Source organism: Erpetoichthys calabaricus, chromosome 14, assembly GCF_900747795.2.
Source record: "Erpetoichthys calabaricus chromosome 14, fErpCal1.3, whole genome shotgun sequence".
Classification (NCBI taxonomy): domain Eukaryota; kingdom Metazoa; phylum Chordata; class Cladistia; order Polypteriformes; family Polypteridae; genus Erpetoichthys; species Erpetoichthys calabaricus.
In genome coordinates, this window is record NC_041407.2 from 6,244,780 (window position 1) to 6,263,204 (window position 18,425).

The 18,425-nt window shown below is 43.8% G+C and overlaps 2 protein-coding genes across 4 annotated transcripts in view; one reads left to right on the forward strand and one right to left on the reverse strand.

Moving 5' to 3' along the window:
• Positions 1-12,256, reverse strand: part of ccdc40 (coiled-coil domain containing 40) — a 49,784-nt gene extending 37,528 nt beyond the window's left edge. Inside the window, exons 1-3 of one of the 2 annotated variants that reach the window (XM_051936497.1) lie at positions 12,117-12,256; positions 4,718-4,748; positions 2,933-3,107 (exon numbers count right to left, since the gene is read on the reverse strand). In XM_051936497.1, coding sequence (XP_051792457.1) covers positions 2,933-3,107; positions 4,718-4,748; positions 12,117-12,196 — 286 coding nt within the window. In that variant the 5' untranslated portion in view covers positions 12,197-12,256. Of the gene's footprint in view, positions 1-2,932; positions 3,108-4,717; positions 4,749-7,035; positions 7,135-12,116 lie in introns of those variants that run through there. The other variant, XM_051936498.1, reaches the window with a different exon arrangement.
• An 8-nt stretch (positions 12,257-12,264) lies between these two features.
• tbc1d16 (TBC1 domain family, member 16) overlaps positions 12,265-18,425 on the forward strand; it is a 181,786-nt gene continuing 175,625 nt past the window's right edge. The window contains exon 1 of one of the 2 annotated variants that reach the window (XM_051936499.1): positions 12,265-12,449. The gene's annotated coding sequence lies outside the window, so the exon portion shown is untranslated. The remainder of the gene's footprint in view (positions 12,450-18,425) is intronic. The other variant, XM_028820023.2, reaches the window with a different exon arrangement.

The window sequence follows — 18,425 nt, forward strand, 5'->3', positions numbered from 1 at the left end:
TGACAGGGCTGGGATTTGAAATCAGGACCCCAGATCTATGAGACTAGAAGGTACCAAAAGCCTCCACCACCGTGCTGTCCCCTTCCTTCTCAGGTGTCAATTTAATCAAAACTGATGACAACTTATCAGACCCCTGGAGATTTCTACACCCAAACTCAAGAGCGTATTCCTTCTCTACTCACCAGTGCATCCCTGCTACTCAAGAACTGAGCATTTCTTTATAGATAACTAGGGGGCTCTGCCCCCTGCTCGGTTCATTCGCCAACCCCCGGGCAGGCACTACACACTAGCCACTTCACGGCTCTGCCACTCGCGTCTGGGGAAGCGGATGTAGAATTTAAATTTTCATGGGAACTGTTACATATGCATAATAGACCTAACAATTTTACATTACAGCGAGTAATTAACCTCAGTAAAACATACGTAATAAATCGAAAGAAATTTATGTTTCATGTTGCGTTAGAAGGTATTCATTGTGTTATACGTTTTCGTTCTGTTTGGCTTTGAAATTAACACGCAAATACTTTTTAGACTTACATTTTTACTGTAAAACTTTAGTAACACAATTTTTGGAATTAACTTTTCGTCAATATCGCATTGAATTTTGATTCCGTGTTTGGACTTACATCGTGACAATGCAACGTTTAACTGCCCGTGAGTGAACTTCGTTACTTTCTCTCTAAAAAACAAACCAACCTTTTCGAATGTTTGTTCCTGTGATTTGTTAATTGTCATAGCAAAAGTTATTCTAATGGGAAACTGTAAATGTTTTAATATGAATGGCATATCAAGATCTCCTCTGGTGTCTCATGTTAGATGGACTTCATTACCTTTCTCGTCGCCTGTTAAAATTTTACAGGACAGAATTGTTCGACCAATTTGGAATACAACTAATCTTGTCGTATCGCATAGCCCATCACTCAGACATCAATTACGCAATAACATTACGATACGTCCTTCTGTCAACAGTTATTCGTGCGTTGTAAGACCTGAGGGAGACACAGTGGCACAGTGGGCAGCGCTGCTGCCTCACAGTAAGGAGACCTGAGGTTCACTTCCTGGGTCCTCCCTGCATGGAGTTTGCATGTTCTCCCCGTGTCTGCGTGGGTTTCCTCCCACAGTCCAAAGACATGCAGGTGAGGTGCACTGGAGATCCTAAATTGCCCCCAGTGTGTGCTTGGTGTGTGCCCTGTGGTGGGTTGGCACCCTGCCCGGGATTGTTTCCTGCCTTGTGCCCTGTGTTGGCTGGGATTGGCTCCAGCAGACCCCTGTGACCCTGTGTTCGGTTTCAGCGGGTAGGAAAATGGATGGATGGCTGGATGTAAGACCTGACGGTGTTAACGGTTATAGATATTCTTCGTGATATTGTAAGTTGATGTTTTCATCTTCTGCTCCATCACCACCAACTGTGTCAGCAGAGTCTATTGATACGAATTTAACCGATTTGCCGTGTAATTGATCGACAATTTTCACGTTAATTTGTTTGACTTCATCGTTTCTCGGTGCTAGGATTGCCCGTGTACTCATTTCTTCTGTTGATAACCCTTTAGGGTGAAGATTTGATTGTAATAAGTCTTCTTTTATAGGGAACTTAAAGTGAGGAAAATGTAAAAATTTATAAGAGCTGAGAGCACAGGAACTGCGTCTGACAAAAGCATTGACACGAATGAGAGGTGAGAAGACCGCGGGTGTGGGGCGTGAACCGGAAATGGTGGCAAGGAGGGCGGGACTTGAAAAAATCTGTTGGCAATAGTCTCGTCTCGACTCAGGATTTTCTCTCTATTATAAAAAAAAATCTTGGGAAGAGAGATGAGACGTGACTTGGTGCCAAGAGATTTAACCACGCAGAAGGGCTGGAAATAAAAGACAAAGAGTAGTTGACAAAGAAGAATGTCGTAAAGAATTCAAAAACGTCGGCGTGGTACAGATGGAGAGCAGGTTACAGATAATGGAAGTACGAAAATTCGAAAGTCTCAAAAAAAAGGATAGTAAAGATTGCATTAGTGCAAACAAATGGAAATTATTACTCGGTGAAATAATCAGCAAAACGAGATCGAATATATTGTTCGGATTTAAACTTTAAGTCAGAGACTTGTAGATCGTCTAATTCGTGTTGCCATCAGTGTTTCTTCCCAATGCAGAGTCGTATTTGTGAGAATTAAAAGATTGGTTGTTTGGTGAAAGTGAAATCCCGCGAGACAAGAGCTTATGCAAAGAGATTTGGAAAAGTCCCGCCCACATAACCACGCCCACGGCTCAGTCATCTCTCATTTGTGTGAATGCTCTTGTCAGACACATTTCTTGTAGAGAGAAGGAAACGATATTCACTCACGGCAGTTATACGTTGTGTTGTCACGATGCAAGTCCAAACACGGAATCAAAACTCAATGCGATATTGACGAAAAGTTAACAGCGAAAAGAGATCGAAAATATGGACACAGGTGATATGACAGAAGTATGGATTTAAACGTTAAGTCGGAGACTTGTAGATCGTCTAATTCGTGTTGCCAGTAGTGTTTCTTCCCAATGAAGAGGCGTATCCACGAGAATTAAAAGTTTTGTCATTTGGTGAAAGTGAAATCCACATACGCGAGTGGCAGACACACGAAGTTGCTGGTGTGTAGTGCAGACGGGGGGGTTGGCGAGCGAAATGAGCAGGGGGCTAAGCCCCCTAGTCTTTTATAATAGAGAGACAATTCTTTGCCTACGATTAAATCTTGTAAGTATGACACTATTGTTATCTCCCACCACGCCCCATTGATGGGGGGTTGATTGGTTTTGAACCCAGTTTTGTAAAACTTGACTTGCTTGTATGGAATGTTATTTGATTTTATAAATTCGATAAAAAAAATGAACCAAAATGAAATAAAAACTACGGAGACAGACAGCCCACCCCTAAAATGCTGTCATTTGTAACTTCAAATTCACGTACCCAGATCTGCCAACTGGTGACTGCGCAGCAGCTGATCTGTCCTGGGACTGGTGACCTCCGAGGCGGGATGAGATTGTGTCAGCCTGGCATCCGTCTCCGGGTGGTCAAGACTCTGGGACCGTAGGGTGGGCTCCCCAGTCTCTATGTCCTCAGCTGGCAATTCTTTGTGTTCATCCTGCAAGGTGAGCATAACCACTGAAACGACTGATGCTTGGTGTCAGGCCATCAGGAAACACAACTGCAATGTAACGAACAACTCAAAGCTCCAAAATGTGAATGATGAGTGCCCCCCTCATGGAGTATCAATCAGTCGCCGTAAAGCTCAGACGCATGAACGAGAAGTGCGTGGCCCCCCATGGCAGCATTTCCATACTTCTGTGTGCAAGGGGGAGTGAGGGGCCTGATAACAGCTGGGCAGCAGTTCAAAAGTGCTGCATGGCACCCTAAAAACAGGCCACCGAGACTCGAATATCGGTTTATGTTACTCCGTACCAGCAGTCGTACCCTGCCCAGAATAGGGGTACCAGGACCTACTGCTGGAACCAGGCCTGGGGGGCATTCACCAGTGAGCACCTGGTGGTCTAGCAACCTACATAATCTGACTGAACTTGAAGCGACAATGTGGAGCGTTCTTGTGGGCTCGCCACCTGCAAGGATGGAGGGTGAGAGTCGGGTGTGATGCCAGTTTAGTTGGCAGACATAGGCAGGAAAGACCCAGACGGTGCCATTGGACCCTTTAAGTTTAAGCAAACAGAATTCAAGGAGTGACAGGACTTAAGTGCTTACAATTGTGAAGGGAATCAGTCCAGTGGATCACAGCTGGGCAACGTGACCACACAACACAGGGGGGCACAGGGGCTGGAAACTTCCTACGGGCAGATTTCACACAAATGTTTGAAAACACGTGGAGTAATTATCAAGGAGTATGGTGGAGAGGAACACTGCAGTGAGCTTAATCTCTCGACTGTGAATGTGCAAACTGCACACTGGCAATAAACAGATGGGGGCTTTGAACCCAAGACCCTCAAGTGATAAAGACATCTTGTGAACAACATTTCAGACGTGGAAGTTTCTACTTCCTTAGAAGAAATAAGAAAGGAGAGCCCATCTTTGTAGTACCTCAGGCAGGGAACTGAAAAATCAGGGAGCACCCTGGCGTAACATACTAGTGCGCTGTTTTCAGGGCTGCAGACAGATATACAGCTAGATAAGCAAGTCAGGCCTTGGATTAATGAAGGCCACCGACTCGTCACATTAATGAAGGCTACAGACTCGTCACACATGGGGTTCTCCATGGCCTTGGCTCTTATACTGCGCCATAAGGCACCGTGACTCAGCTGGGCCAGCTTAAGTCGTGTCGCCGGTCCTCCTTAAGAAGATCAAATCATCAGTAAGCCAGGAAACGGGTTTGTCAGTGTGTGTGTGTGTGTGTGTGTGTGTGTGTGTGTGTGCGTGTGTGAGTGTGTGTGAGTGAGTGAATGGTCACTGGGATGGAATACACCCTGCCCAGAGTTGGTTCCCGGCCTGCAGAAGATGATGCAGGGATGGGTTCCAACCTCATGGACCCTAAACTGAATACAACAGGCGTGGGCGGACATTTTAAAAAGGAAACAGCAATACAATACCTAGGTGTGTATCTGAAAATGACCACAATTAGAAGACCTCTGAAGGTGATACCCTTATCATTTCATTATTAAACACTACTGACTAAACAGTTCAGCTGTCAATGTCTGTGATGATAATGCAATTAAAATAAGCAAGCAGTTTGTTTCAGTTTAGTATTACCTCCTCCTCATCTCTGTCTTCAGAGCGTGAGCTAGAAGGGAAATAAAAAATACAGAGATATGCAAATTAATAATAAATACATGAATGAATAAAGATAGATAGATAGATGAAAGGCACTATATGACAGATAGATAGATAGATAGATAGATAGATAGATAGATAGATAGATAGATAGATAGATAGATAGATAGATAGATAGATAGATATGAAAGGCACTATTAGATAGATAGATAGATAGATAGATAGATAGATAGATAGATAGATAGATAGATAGATAGATAGATAGATAGATAGATAGATAGATAGATAGATAGATAGATAGATAGATATGAATAGGGCACTATTAGATAGATAGATAGATAGATAGATAGATAGATAGATAGATAGATAGATAGATAGATAGATAGATAGATAGATAGATAGATAGATAGATAGATATGAATAGGGCACTATTAGAAAGAAAGATACTGTAGATAGATAGATAGATAGATAGATAGATAGATAGATAGATAGATAGATAGATAGATAGATAGATAGATAGATAGATAGATAGATAGATATGAATAGGGCACTATTAGATAGATAGATAGATAGATAGATAGATAGATAGATAGATAGATAGATAGATAGATAGATAGATAGATAGATAGAAAGAATTTGGTATAGTAGGCAGGATTAGATAGATAGATAGATAGATAGATAGATAGATAGATAGATAGATAGATAGATAGATAGATAGATAGACTAGATAGATAGATATATAGATAGATAGATAGATAGATAGATAGATAGATAGATAGATAGATAGATAGATAGATAGATAGATAGATAGATAGATAGATGAAAGGCACTACATGATAGATAGATAGATAGATAGATAGATAGATAGATAGATAGATAGATAGATAGATAGATAGATAGATAGATAGATAGATAACTATATAATGATAGATAGATAGATAGATAGATAGATAGATAGATAGATAGATAGATAGATAGATAGATAGATATGAATAGGGCACTATTAGATAGATAGATAGATAGATAGATAGATAGATAGATAGATAGATAGATAGATAGATAGATAGATAGATAGATATGAATAGGGCACTATTAGAAAGAAAGATACTGTAGATAGATAGATAGATAGATAGATAGATAGATAGATAGATAGATAGATAGATAGATAGATAGATAGATAGAAAGAATTTGGTATAGTAGGCAGGATTAGATAGATAGATAGATAGATAGATAGATAGATAGATAGATAGATAGATAGATAGATAGATAGATAGATAGATAGACTAGATAGATAGATAGATAACTATATAATGATAGATAGATAGATAGATAGATAGATAGATAGATAGATAGATAGATAGATGAAAGGCACTACATGATAGATAGATAGATAGATAGATAGATAGATAGATAGATAGATAGATAGATAGATAGATAGATAGATAGATAGATAGATATGTACTCATCAGAAATTCCCCTTCTAACGGTTTATGTGGGGGTCCAGCAGAAGAGCTTAGGTAGTAATTATATCCTTCCATTCACTTGCTGAACACAGGGGGCATGGGAAGCGGGACTCCATCCCCAAACCTTTGTATCGAAGGCAGGAACCACCCCTGGATAGGACGCCACTATTTCAGCACTCCCCCCATATATGGTTTCTTTAGTCGCCAATCAACCTAACAAGCCCATCTTTTGGATTTGGAAGGACCCCAGCCTTCGCTGGTTCACAGCCCTGCTTCTAGAGTCCCAGCTTGTCTTGAACTTTCTGATTTATTTTTGCAGCCGTCCTGAAACCTATTGCTCCTCTATGCAAAGCCCTAAAGCCTCTAAAATGGAACACTTCTCGAATATGTCTACTCTTTTTCACCAGAATAAAAAAACCTAACAGGCAATCAGTGACAGGCTCTTCACTTCTTTCGCTTCATATTCTCGTCTGAACTACGTGATTGATCTTACGTTCTACACTTCGTTTGGCGCGCACAACTTTAATACTAATGTTTAATATAAAACGCTCTATATTAAGATCTATTATAAAGATGAACAGTTATGCAACCTTGTATCAGACTTAAAAATGTATTTTATTAAATCTGACACCAATTTGCCACTCATTAATAAATGACATAACAGCAGCTATTAGATAGAAACGACGCGCATTTTTAAATCAGTTCCAGGAAATTAGGGTTCAATTCTACTCAGTAACTTTGACCTCAGTTTATTTCTAAAAGAAAACTTTGCCGTAATATAAAAAATCTAAACTCTTTAATATAATACACGAAAGCGAAGACAGCGAAACCAACCTGCGTTTATCTGCCATTCTCGCGTTGCCTAGCGACCGTATCAACTTCCGCTCCGTGCGAGCGAGCGCCTGGCAAAATACGGGAAAGCGAACTCGCTCCTGCGCATGTGTGATGCGCAGACGCCGGCCCACTAGCGCGCGTTTTCGATTGGCTTGTGGGCGGGTCCTCCGTTGGAGATCCACCTGCAGTTGTTGATAACTAATTTTAGACGGTGACAAACAGGATTTAAGGTGAAGCAAGTGGAGGGATGTCGCTATAGAAAACGCATTTGATGGTGCGAATGGGGCAAGGACATCACATCAGGTACACTGGCAGAGAGGATCTTGTGAAAGGCTTGAGAGCCCTGCTGAAAATTCTGAATTTCCACAAGACATTAAAAAGACTTAGAGGGATGACAGATTATACCGTGGGTTCACAAAGTATTCAGACCCCTTCACTTTCTGTGCACTTTATTGTGCTGTAATTTTAAATGATAAAGTGTGCCATTTTTGCTCATCAGTCTACCCTCAATAACCCATAACGACAAAGATTTGCAAACTTATTACAAATTAAAAACTGAAACCCCCCATATATGTCTACTGTATAAGCATGCTCAGTTGCCTCCTGTTTGCATTATTTCTCCTTGAGATGTTTCTAGAACCTGGCTGAAGTCCACCTGTAGCCAACTGAACTGATTGGACATTTTAGGAATGCACATGCGTACCTGTGTATTATAGAAGATCCCACAATTCACACTGAACATCAGGACAAAAATACCAAGCCATGAAGTCCAAGGAACTATCTGTAAACCTCCATCATCAAATCATGGTGGGGGATTGATCAGGAGTAGGGGATACAAACCACTTCTAAAACTTTGAGTGGTCCCAGGAGTACAACCACTCCATAAGTATGAAATGGGAGTAAGTTTGGAACCACCAGGATGATTCTTCCTAGAATGGATGGTCCAACCAAACTGAGAAACCAGCCAATAAGAATCTTGGACAGGTCAAGGTGGTGAGCAAGAACCCAATGGTCCCTCTAAGAGAATTTCACAAGTCCTCAGCTAATATGGAAGAACCTGTTGGAAGGATGACCACCTCAGCAGCTTTTCATCAATCAAGTATTTTTGATAAGGTAGCTAGTTGGATGTCATTCCTGAGTAAAAGGCATATGATGGCATTTAAAGGACTTTAAGAGCAGGGAAAGGATCGTCTGGTCTGATGGCACAAGACCTGGGCAGAACTCTAAACACTATATCTGGCACTGCTCATCACCTGCCTTTATGGTGAAGCATGCTGGTGGCAACATCATGCTCTAGTGCTTTCAGGGACACAAGAAGTCCTCCTTGAAGAAAACCTGCTTCAGAGTGAATGCCACCTCACACTGGGGTGTCGTTCCACCTTCCAGCATGACAATGACAAGAAGAATACAGAAGGAGATCAACGCTGGAGTAGCAGTTCTCTAAATGTCCTGGAGGGTCCCAGACTTAAACTCCTGTGGAGAGACCTGAAGATGGCAGTTTAGAGTCGCTTCCCACCCAATCTAATGGAGCTTGAGAGGGTCTACCAAGCAGAATGCTCAAATCCAGGTGTGCCAAGATTGTAGAGACTTAGCCAGGAAGACTCAAACGATGGAATCGCTGCCAAAGGGGGCTTCTATAAAAGTAGCAAATTAAGGGTCTGAATACTTCTGTGAATTGTTACCAGTCAGCTTGGTCAAGGGTTGTCCTTATTTTTGATGACCGTACGGCCGTTGTCACATCATGGCTTTGGAGCTCAAACCAAACAAGTCAATCCTCATTTGATTCAATTAGAGGAATTCTCTGGAGTCTGGTGGCAAACTCTTTTTTTTATTTATTGGGCATTTCATTTTTGGTTAGTGAATGATGGGTTTTGGCAAACGCTTCCTGCAGTCTACTCTGCAGTTCTGATTCTAAGCCTGCCCTCTGCCTACAATTTATTACCTGCTCCATTATTTTTTTTTCTTACCTTTATATCTGGGTTAAAAACACTCGTTTCCCTTTTTGGAACAAATTCTTGCTAAAACGTGTTCCCAATAGCTTGTCCCGGGGAGCGACTTGCTTAACTCGTTTGTGCTCTAGTCATTCAAAACTAGGCAAAAAAACATTTTGCATCCTACTTGCAAAGTGAAGTGGGATGAGAGTCACCATTTCTGGGAGAGGTTACAGTAGGTAAATGAAGCCTGCATGGACCCTGGTGGGGGCGGTGACTTCTTCTGCCTGAAGGTGGTGAACGTGTGGTGTATCGCTTAAGACTGGACTTCAAACCCTGAGGTTGTGGGTTCAAATCTCACTTCTGACACCAATTGTGTCTCAAATGCTGTAAGTCACCCTATATAACCGAATGTAATGCAGTGAAACTGGCTGCCTGCAAGGGCAAGAAAAAGCCAAAGAAAGGGTCAGAATCAGGCGGGCTAGGCAGGTGAAGTGTCTTGCTCAGGGTCACACAACATCAGTAGCAGGATTTGAGCCCACAGCCTCAGGGTTTGAAGTCCAAAGCCTCATCCACTATGCCACACTGCCTGACACAATAACCCAGGTAGAGGTTCTTGTAGTTAAAACTCAGTGTCAGAACGCAGCTCTGTCTCAGTCGTGGCTGACGGGACCACCAGCAGGATGATGACCCAAAACATAAATCTAAAAGCATCCAAGAATGGCTGAAAACAAAAGATGGGAATGTTCTGAAGTGGCCTGCTATGGGTCCTGATCTGAGTCCTGTTATGACCTAAACAATTCTCGAGCATAAAACTCATGAAATAACCCAGATTTGCCCACTAGAGGGGGAAATACCATCAAACCCTGGCAAGTAACAGAAAGGGCAAATGAGGCCTCTTTATATGATTTTTTTTTTTTTTATACATACACAAAAATAAGTTCCGGGGAACACAAAAGCACAGAAGGTAATGCCATCAAAATAGCAAACTCAAGGAAGTGTATGGAACTACATTGGTGTTAGTAATGGGATGATGAGAAGTCCTATAGTCTGACCTAGCAAAGAGCAGAGAGCCGCAGAGACCTAAAATGGAGTTGCTGGACTCTTCTGAGGAGTTGCCAGAGAGTATTCTTGCTGAGGTCTGGGATCTGGAATGCCATTTGCAGCACCAGTACAGGAAGGAAGAGAGCTGAGAAACTTCTACCTTTGCAGCTCCACCACCATTTCTCCATCTGCAAAGGTCCATCACCCTGGATGAGCAGCTTGGGGCACACGGAGCAGGGAAAAAATGTGGCAGATCGAGATGCCACCGACTCTAGCCAGGTGAACCATTCGTAGTGGTGACACTGTTGGCGATGGACATTGTGAATTTCCCCTTGGGATTAATAAAGTATCTATCTATCCTATCATAGAGTTTGATGTTCTCCGAGCCAAATGCATCATTTTTCAGAAATGTATTAATTCTCTCTAAGGTTCTTTGCTATTGACGGATTTCGTATGTGGTTAAAGCCAACCGCCTGAGAACTAAACCGCAAAGATCTGTGGATTGTCCTTTCTAGGGCTGAGGGCAGTTTTTTGATGGTGAAGAGCAGGTGGTCCGTTCTCTTGGAAGACCGCTCAGAAAACACATGGCACATAACAAATGGTGCTTAGTCATAAAGAAACTAAATAATCAACAAAGATAACACAAAAAGGAACATCTGAACGCCATCCAGAGGAGGAACCCTTGCTGAAATATAACAATTGGTCTGAGCAGCCATGGAAGGGGTGGGGTGGTCTCAAAGCAGGGATCTGGACCTGGAATGTCACTTCCAGCATCAATTTGTGGAAAGAAGACAGCCAAAAGTCTGGAATACCTTCAACGCCATACAAGAGGGCACAGATCAAAGCACAGAAGTATAACGTTTAACACCCCTGGCTGCCTGACAACAAAGTGCACGAGACCCCTGGTGACCGGTCTTTGTCACCGGCCTCTGAGGATCACTCCACCGTTTTGTAGAGTTTGTGAACCCTGTTTAAAGAGTTGGAAGTGGTCGTTGGGAAGAATGACAATGTAATGGTGCCAACAAGCTGATGAGTCACCAACAGCACGAACTGGCACTCCATCATAGAGATGGGCAGCGTCAGCGCCAGCTGCAGGGGAGCCTAAAAAAAAAAGTTGCAGATGAATTCCAACTAGTGTGACAACAAAGAGGGATCTGCCTAAAAGAGCAACGTAAAAAGCAAAAATTATATTTGAGATTCGGCACCAGAGCTACAAGATCTCTGCGTCCGCCACGGAAAATTGATCATCTACCTCCGCATGCTTGGCGTGTAAAGTTTGTTGTTCTCCAAATCAAATGCATTTTTTTTTTTCCAGAAATTTAAATTCTCTCTGAACTTCTTAATTAAAGTGATAATTATGTATTAAGTGCCTGGCTAAAGGAAGCCATCTGAGAACTGGGCTATTTGATAACACGCTTGTGCGGTTCTGGTATGTCTGCAGTCCGGTGCCTCCACCCTGGAGTTAACTTAACGGCCATTCTTCATGAGTTGGGTCGGATAGACCTTTCAGGTGGCACAGTGGTAGTGATGCTGTTTTGCAGTAAGGAGATTGTGGGTTCGCTTCCTGGGTCCTCCCTGTGTGGAGAGCGCTTTGAGTAGTGAGAAAAGCGCTATATAAATATAAAGAATTAATTTTAACCATAATGCAACAGGAGGTCTGCAGCTGGACTGCTTCTGCGCTCCAGGGTAGAGGTCTGCTCCAAAGTGTTCTTTCTATAACAACTTGCACGCTGCTCTGTCCATGAAATGAGTCACGTTTAAAATATGGACAAATAAGGATTGTTTTTTAAATTGGGTGAGAAATACGTGACGTCTGGTAACCCCCATACTCGTCTGTTTTGAAGGATTCCAGACTGGCTTAGTATTCCGGATTTGCTCCCGTGACCCCGGAGTATTCAGGTAATTAGGTCGAAGTACGATGACACGATCAGTGACCGTTTTGACCGACATGGATGTTTCTTTTGCTTGCACAGCACTTCTTTAGTGGGACACGAGGAGGGGGCCACCTTAAAATTACATCCACCTCCCCTTCCCTTTCTAATCATACCATCTGACCAAGGCGTAAGAGTGCGCAGCTTCTGCCAGCAAACATCTTAAATGACGTACGGAATTCTCCAGATTATCCACGCACGGATGGCCGCAGAGTCCGCCCGTCCTCTGCCCAGAGCAGCTGCGATGCCCACCATGCCCGAGTCCTCCCCATTCGTCCGCTTCTCTCTCTTCAGCAATTGTTGATAAGGAAGAGGAATGTCACTCCGGAAGTAGCGGAGAAGGGGTGGGAGGAGAAAGCAGGAGGTGGGCAGGGTTAGGCAATGAGAGCAACGTGTCGGAGAAACAAAACCGAGCGACAAGATCGGGCCGACCCGATGGAAAGTTAAGGGTCCCGCCGAGTCCAGAGCCGGGCAGGGGGGGCGCCGATGGCACGGCACTGCACTGACGGTAAGGATCCCCCGCCTCGTTCACGGCTCGCTCGGTGTCCGCACCTTCCAGCCGCTCTGGTGCGCGTGTGGTTTGCAGCAGGACGAGTGAATCGGATGGCAGAGAACCACTGAATGGGCGCAGCTGTATGAGGATGATACGGGGAAAAAAAAAAAAAAGTTCAATCGTAGATGCACCGCGAACGCCGGCAGGTGCGCCCGAATGGACCACCTCTACCTGGAGAGATGGCGTTTAAGCAAACGTGCTCCGGGGCACTTCCAGACAGATGGTGTCCGCTGTCAGGGCTGCGATGACGAATGATCGGCTTCTTTCTTTCTTTCTTTCTTTAATTTTTTTTTTTCTGACTTGCGCTTCCCACCATCGTGTCATCTTATTTTACGACAAAACTCAGATTGCATACTGGACGGTTTGTCAGGTGACCCTCACCTTTCTGATTTAAGGACGTTGAGTGCTGAGCGAGAAGTGAGTGTGTCGCGCGCGGATGGAAGGAGGTGACTTTATTGTCCACACAATTTGTCTTTGGCCTCGCTTAGAGGACAACCTTATCTGGGTTTATTCTTTTTATGCGAAGTACATAGGCAGTCTTTATATCTAAATATATGAATAAATCAGTGTGCACGCCGACCCAAAGCAAACTTTATGCATATAGTGTCTTGGAGGGGTGGGCGCCTAAATTTAAGTAGTGGATAGAAGGTCAGCACTGCTCAACACAGCAAGTCAGCGGTGAGGACAGAATCTCTTATATAGGTGACAAACCAGTGCCTCAGCCACTATGCCACAAGTTGGCACTACGGTTTTCCTAGAAATTGTGGTGCCTTCAGAAAGTATCCCCCCCCCCCAAAAAAAAAAAAACCGTCAAAAATGAGTTCCCCATTATTGTCAAATTTTAAAAAATTACGAAATGTATTGTAGTGCCCATTTCGTGAAATTGCATGCCAATCAACACTGGCGTGTCCAGCTTCATCAATGGACCAAAGTTCAAAGCTGGGAAGTGTACTGGTGAGGAAAGCTGGTTCCGGTTAATGTTGTACGTACTGAGTGTCATGTCTCAGTGGGGGTTCAGATTCATGTTGTTTGTCTCTTTTGCTCCGTTTTCATTCTTTGATTGACGGTGATCATCATTCTTTGTTTTGCATCTTTCCTGTAAGCTGCCTGTGTTATATTCCCTGTGTTTTGTGGATGGTACCCCCCCAAGAGGCGGGGCTACCTGTCAATCACCACCAGGAACTGCCCTCCACCCTATAAATCCAGAGGGTTTCCCACAGTTCCTGGCGGTTCACAGGACTGGCTGGTGAGTTTACTTGTGCTTTGCTGTGCTTATTTGTGATTACGGACTTTTTGGACTTCATGCTTTGTTTTGGGGGTCTTTGTTCAATTTTGTTTTGGACAATTCCAGTTTGTTTTTGTGCTCCACAGCACATCTTTGTGATTGGCATCTTTTTTTTTTTGTAGCGAATGAATCTTTTCATTTATAAAGACTCTGATTTTTGCCCTTATTACTAGCCGGGGTTCGACGGTGATATCCCCCTCTAGTGGGGAGAGCTTTTGGAAGTGTTACTGAGGACAGCAGTTCCACTCTGTTTGTTGAAATCATTTCAATTAGTTGACTGTTCTGCACTTAGATTTAAGTGGTAGACCAATAGCCCCCCTTTTATGGCAGACCGGGCTGGCTAGCGTATACACGGTCCCGTCAGTAAGTATTCGGACCCCTTCATTTTTTTCTACATTTTGTTATGTTGCAGTCTTGTGCTAAAAAATCATTTCAATTATTTGTTTTCCCCCACGTCAGAAATTCAACACACCAGAATGACAAAGCAAAAACAGCTTTTTCAGTGTTGTCGCAAATTTATCCAAAATAAAAAAAAAAAGTGACGCAAGTTTTCAGACCCTCTTAACTGAGTGCTTCATTTGTGGCAGCCTTGGGTGTGATGTGACAAGCTACACACACCTGGATTTGGAGGATTTTCTGCCATTCTTCTCTGCAAATCCTCTCTAAGTCATGTCAGGCTGGATGTAGACTGCCGGTGGACAGCTGTTTTCAGGTGACCTTAGAGAGGTTCGGTGGGGTTCAAGTCCAGGCTCGGGTTTGTGCCACCCGAGGACATTCGCAGGGCTCATCCTAAGTAACTTGTGTGTTGCCTTTGCTTTGTATCTTGTTGGAAGGTGAACCATTGGCCCAGTCTGATGTAGCGTTGGATTGGTGCTAACACTGTGACTTTGGACAAGCAGATTTAGGGGGGTTCCCCATGGAGTCTCCAGCACGTTCCAGAGTGGAACTCCTGAGCACAAGGTCTTTTAAACCCGCCATTTACTTACAGTACTGAAAATACTGAATTGTGGGTACCATACTTTCTTCTAAATTGGGTTTTTTGGTACTTCCTAAGTAGCGGCATACCACACAACCCTCGTCCTACGTCCAGAGCACAGATTTCCATGAAGAATATCTCAGTACTTTGCTCCTTTCAGCTTATCCCCAACCCTGTCTACTCTTCCAGCCCCTGCCGCTGAAAGAACAATCCCAGAGCTTGATGCTGCCACCACAATGCGTTACTGTTGGAATGGTGGTGCACAGGTGACAAGTGGGTCCGGGTGTCCTCCAGATGTGACACTTAGAACTGAGGCCAAACAGCTAGTGTCATCAGACCAGCGACGCTTGTTTTCTCAACAGCTGTTTTGTGAACTCCAAGTGGGCTTTCGTATTTCTTCTGGCCATTCTGCCATTAGTCCCAGATTAGTAGAGTGTTGCACTCGTGGTTGTCCTTCTAGAAGTTTCTCGCATCTCCACACAGGTTCTCTCCTGGGGCTAACCAGAGTTTCCGTCAGGTTCTTGGTCACCTTTTTCCTCTGACGAGTTGTGGTTGTTCCAAATGTCTCTCGTTGAGGAGTTGTGGTTGCCACTGTGCTCTTGGGAACCTTCATTGCTGCAGGAAGGTCTTTGTAGCGTTTCTCAGATACAATACGACTTTTTTGCTAACCTATCATCTATTGGGGAGGAGCGAAAGCTTTAGATTCATCAAAAATTTTGATCTCCGGTTTTCAATAGATCTCGACGTCTTAGGGTCTCCTGATACTGAGCACGTCGATACCCCAATGAGGGGTGTGTGTCTGCCTTTGACTGTCTGTGTGTCACAGTTTCTCGAGGACAGTCTGAAGCTAAAATGGCTGGACTGCAAAATACCAAACTCGAAACTGAAGACTGTTGTGAGATGACGATGTGCTGATTAGTTTTTGAGCCAAATCGGGCGAGAGAAAGAGGCACACAAATACCGTCCTTCTGCAATTAATTATGAATTCTTCTCGTCAATTGTTATTGTAATGACCGATTTTATGATCTTTCTGATCAGCATCAGAGCGATAAATAACTACTGAAATGTTAGAGAAGAGTTCAGGTAACTTGGTTCCTGAGGTGCAAAGCCTACTGACGCTTATGTCTGAATTTTTTTTATTTATAGCGCCCTTCACGGAATGCAGACGCAGAACGCTGTGAGCAATTCTCCGTCAAAGTTCAAGTATAGCGATTGTATGAAATACTAGATCCATAACTGGCACACATATAAATACAGATTCGTTAAAACACATGGAGAGGAAGGTAGAAACTGATTAATTATAAATGGAAACTGCCAATACCTGTCCGTTAATTAAGCGATAAACAGTGATCAATTGACAATGAAGGAGATTCAAATTGTAAAGAAGGAAGTCCTGGAGACCTCGGCCAAATAGCTGCTTACCCCCTACTGGGTTTTCTATAGCGGATTCTGTGCCGGCCATCTGATGACTCTAACGGTCCTTTATCCGAGATGACTTTTCCATACATGGCATAGCAGCCTGGCAGTAGAGCAATGGGCATCAAGTGCCATGTCCAGATACCAAGGAGGGTTAGTAACATATTAAAAATATCCTGGCAATTATAGTTTTTGTTTCAAATGCGTAATAAACAGAAATGCAGTGTGCGCAGCTCTAGTCAGGGTGTGCCACACTAAATCTATGAGTTTTCTTCAGCCTGAGGCAGAAGGGGCATCTCTTATATAATCAGGCAGGTCATTCCACAGCTTTGGGGTCCAGGAACTAAAAGCTCGACCCCCCTGTTATTTTATTAATCCAGATCTCTGCCTCGACACAATCGTTGTCTATGCATACAACTTCTTTGACCCCATGGCTTGGTTTTTTGCTCGACTGGGGGACCTTCTCTCGACAGCCTTTCCTAATCAGTCTAATTCATTGAATTGACCAGAGGTGGGCCACAAACATCTCAGTGATGATCAATAGAATGGGTTGGATCTCCGCCATAGCCAGGGGTCTGAGTACTTGTGCCGGTGTGATTATTCTAGTTTCTGATTTTCAATATATTTATAAAAATATCTAAGGTCATCTCATTTTGGATTATTGGATGTTGATTGATGAGGGAAACAAGGGATTGAAACAGGCTTTATGGGATCAAAATTGAGAGAGGACATGCCAGGACAGAGAGGCAGAGACGTACGGCGATACCGAGGAAAGACGTTGGGAGGAATGCTGGGAATCGCCGTCAGAGACGGGAAGAATACGAATGATGTTTTCACAGTAGGTGATGTAGGCCCGTCTACCATTGGTGGTAAACACAAAGTGGAAAGAAGGCTAGCAAGGTGCCTTAGAAGTGACAAGAGTCTGAGAAGCAGGCTTTATGGGACTGAAATTGAGAGAGGACGCACCAGGCAAGAGAGGCTGACAAAATGGCGGGGAAAAAATGTGTAGGGGTGTGAAGAGTTTTCTAAACGCTCTGTAGGTGAGTCGTGGCGGTAGCTCTCTTCCAAAACCTGCTGTAGCCCACATCTAAACTAGCAAGTTGAAAATCCACAAACTGTGGTCGGGTGCAGGAATGACTGGTTCAGGTAAAGGTAAAAGTCGGGTCATCCCGTGTAACTGTCCAGCTAAAAAAAATGAAAGAACGCCTCTTGGTGTTCTGCTTCCTGCCCTAAAATAGATTTATGGGCCCATCAGACGGGAGATTTGTCCACTGGGGGCGCTGTGGTCACAAAAGGCGCCTCCTTCCGGGTGGCTGGGGTTCTTATACTGGGTGAACCGGAAGGGGCAGAGCTAAGTGACCTCACTGGGCGGTTTCTCGGAGAGAAGGAAAAGAGAATAAATGTGAGAATGACGACGCCCTCTCTCGCCCCGGCGGCTTATTACATACTTTGATCATCAGGCGGTGAGGAGATACGCACACGTGACAAAACAAATGGGCAATGATCAGTGATGAACCACATGAGGTGATTAATCCATCCGTCCATTTTCTAAAGCCGTTTATCCAGTTCACGGTGGTGAGAAAGCTGGAGCCCATCTCTGTAATCATCGGGCACAAGGCAGGATCAGGACCAATCCCTTTACTGGATAGGTGATATATCCGTCCCACCATGTTTTTGTCCTCACTAATTTTAATTTAAGGAGGTAGATTACATTGAAAGTCCGTAAATAATTTATCTTTCTCTAAGGCACTTAATCCAATTCAGGGTTACCTGAGGCCAAAGGCTATTTAGGTGGCCTCAAGCTCAGGGCAATCAAAAGACCCCCGTCACTCACGCTCATCCCGCCGGACCAGTTTAGCGTTTAGCCTGATCTGCTTGTTTTTGGAATTGCAGAGGGCAACTTGCAGAAGTGACAGACATGGGCAAACTTAACAGACGCCATAAGCTTAGGGTAAGTGAACGGTGCCAGCCACTGTGCCACGGTGCTGCCCGGTCCATCTATCCAATCTTTTAAAGCAACTACTTTTGTAACAAAAAAAAGGGCTCCTTTGAGTTTCAGGCCTGTCAGGAACATCTTCTTGTATTTCTTCTTACTGGCCTCGAGCCTGGAATGTCAAAGTGGGCTTTTATTCTTAAAGCCACCTTAATAAGCAGTGCCCAAGATCAGTACGGGGCAGAGAGTGGCGTAATGTTTAAGGAATTGGACTGTAATTCGATTCACTCAAGCAAATCCCTTAGCCTGCCTGTGCTCAAA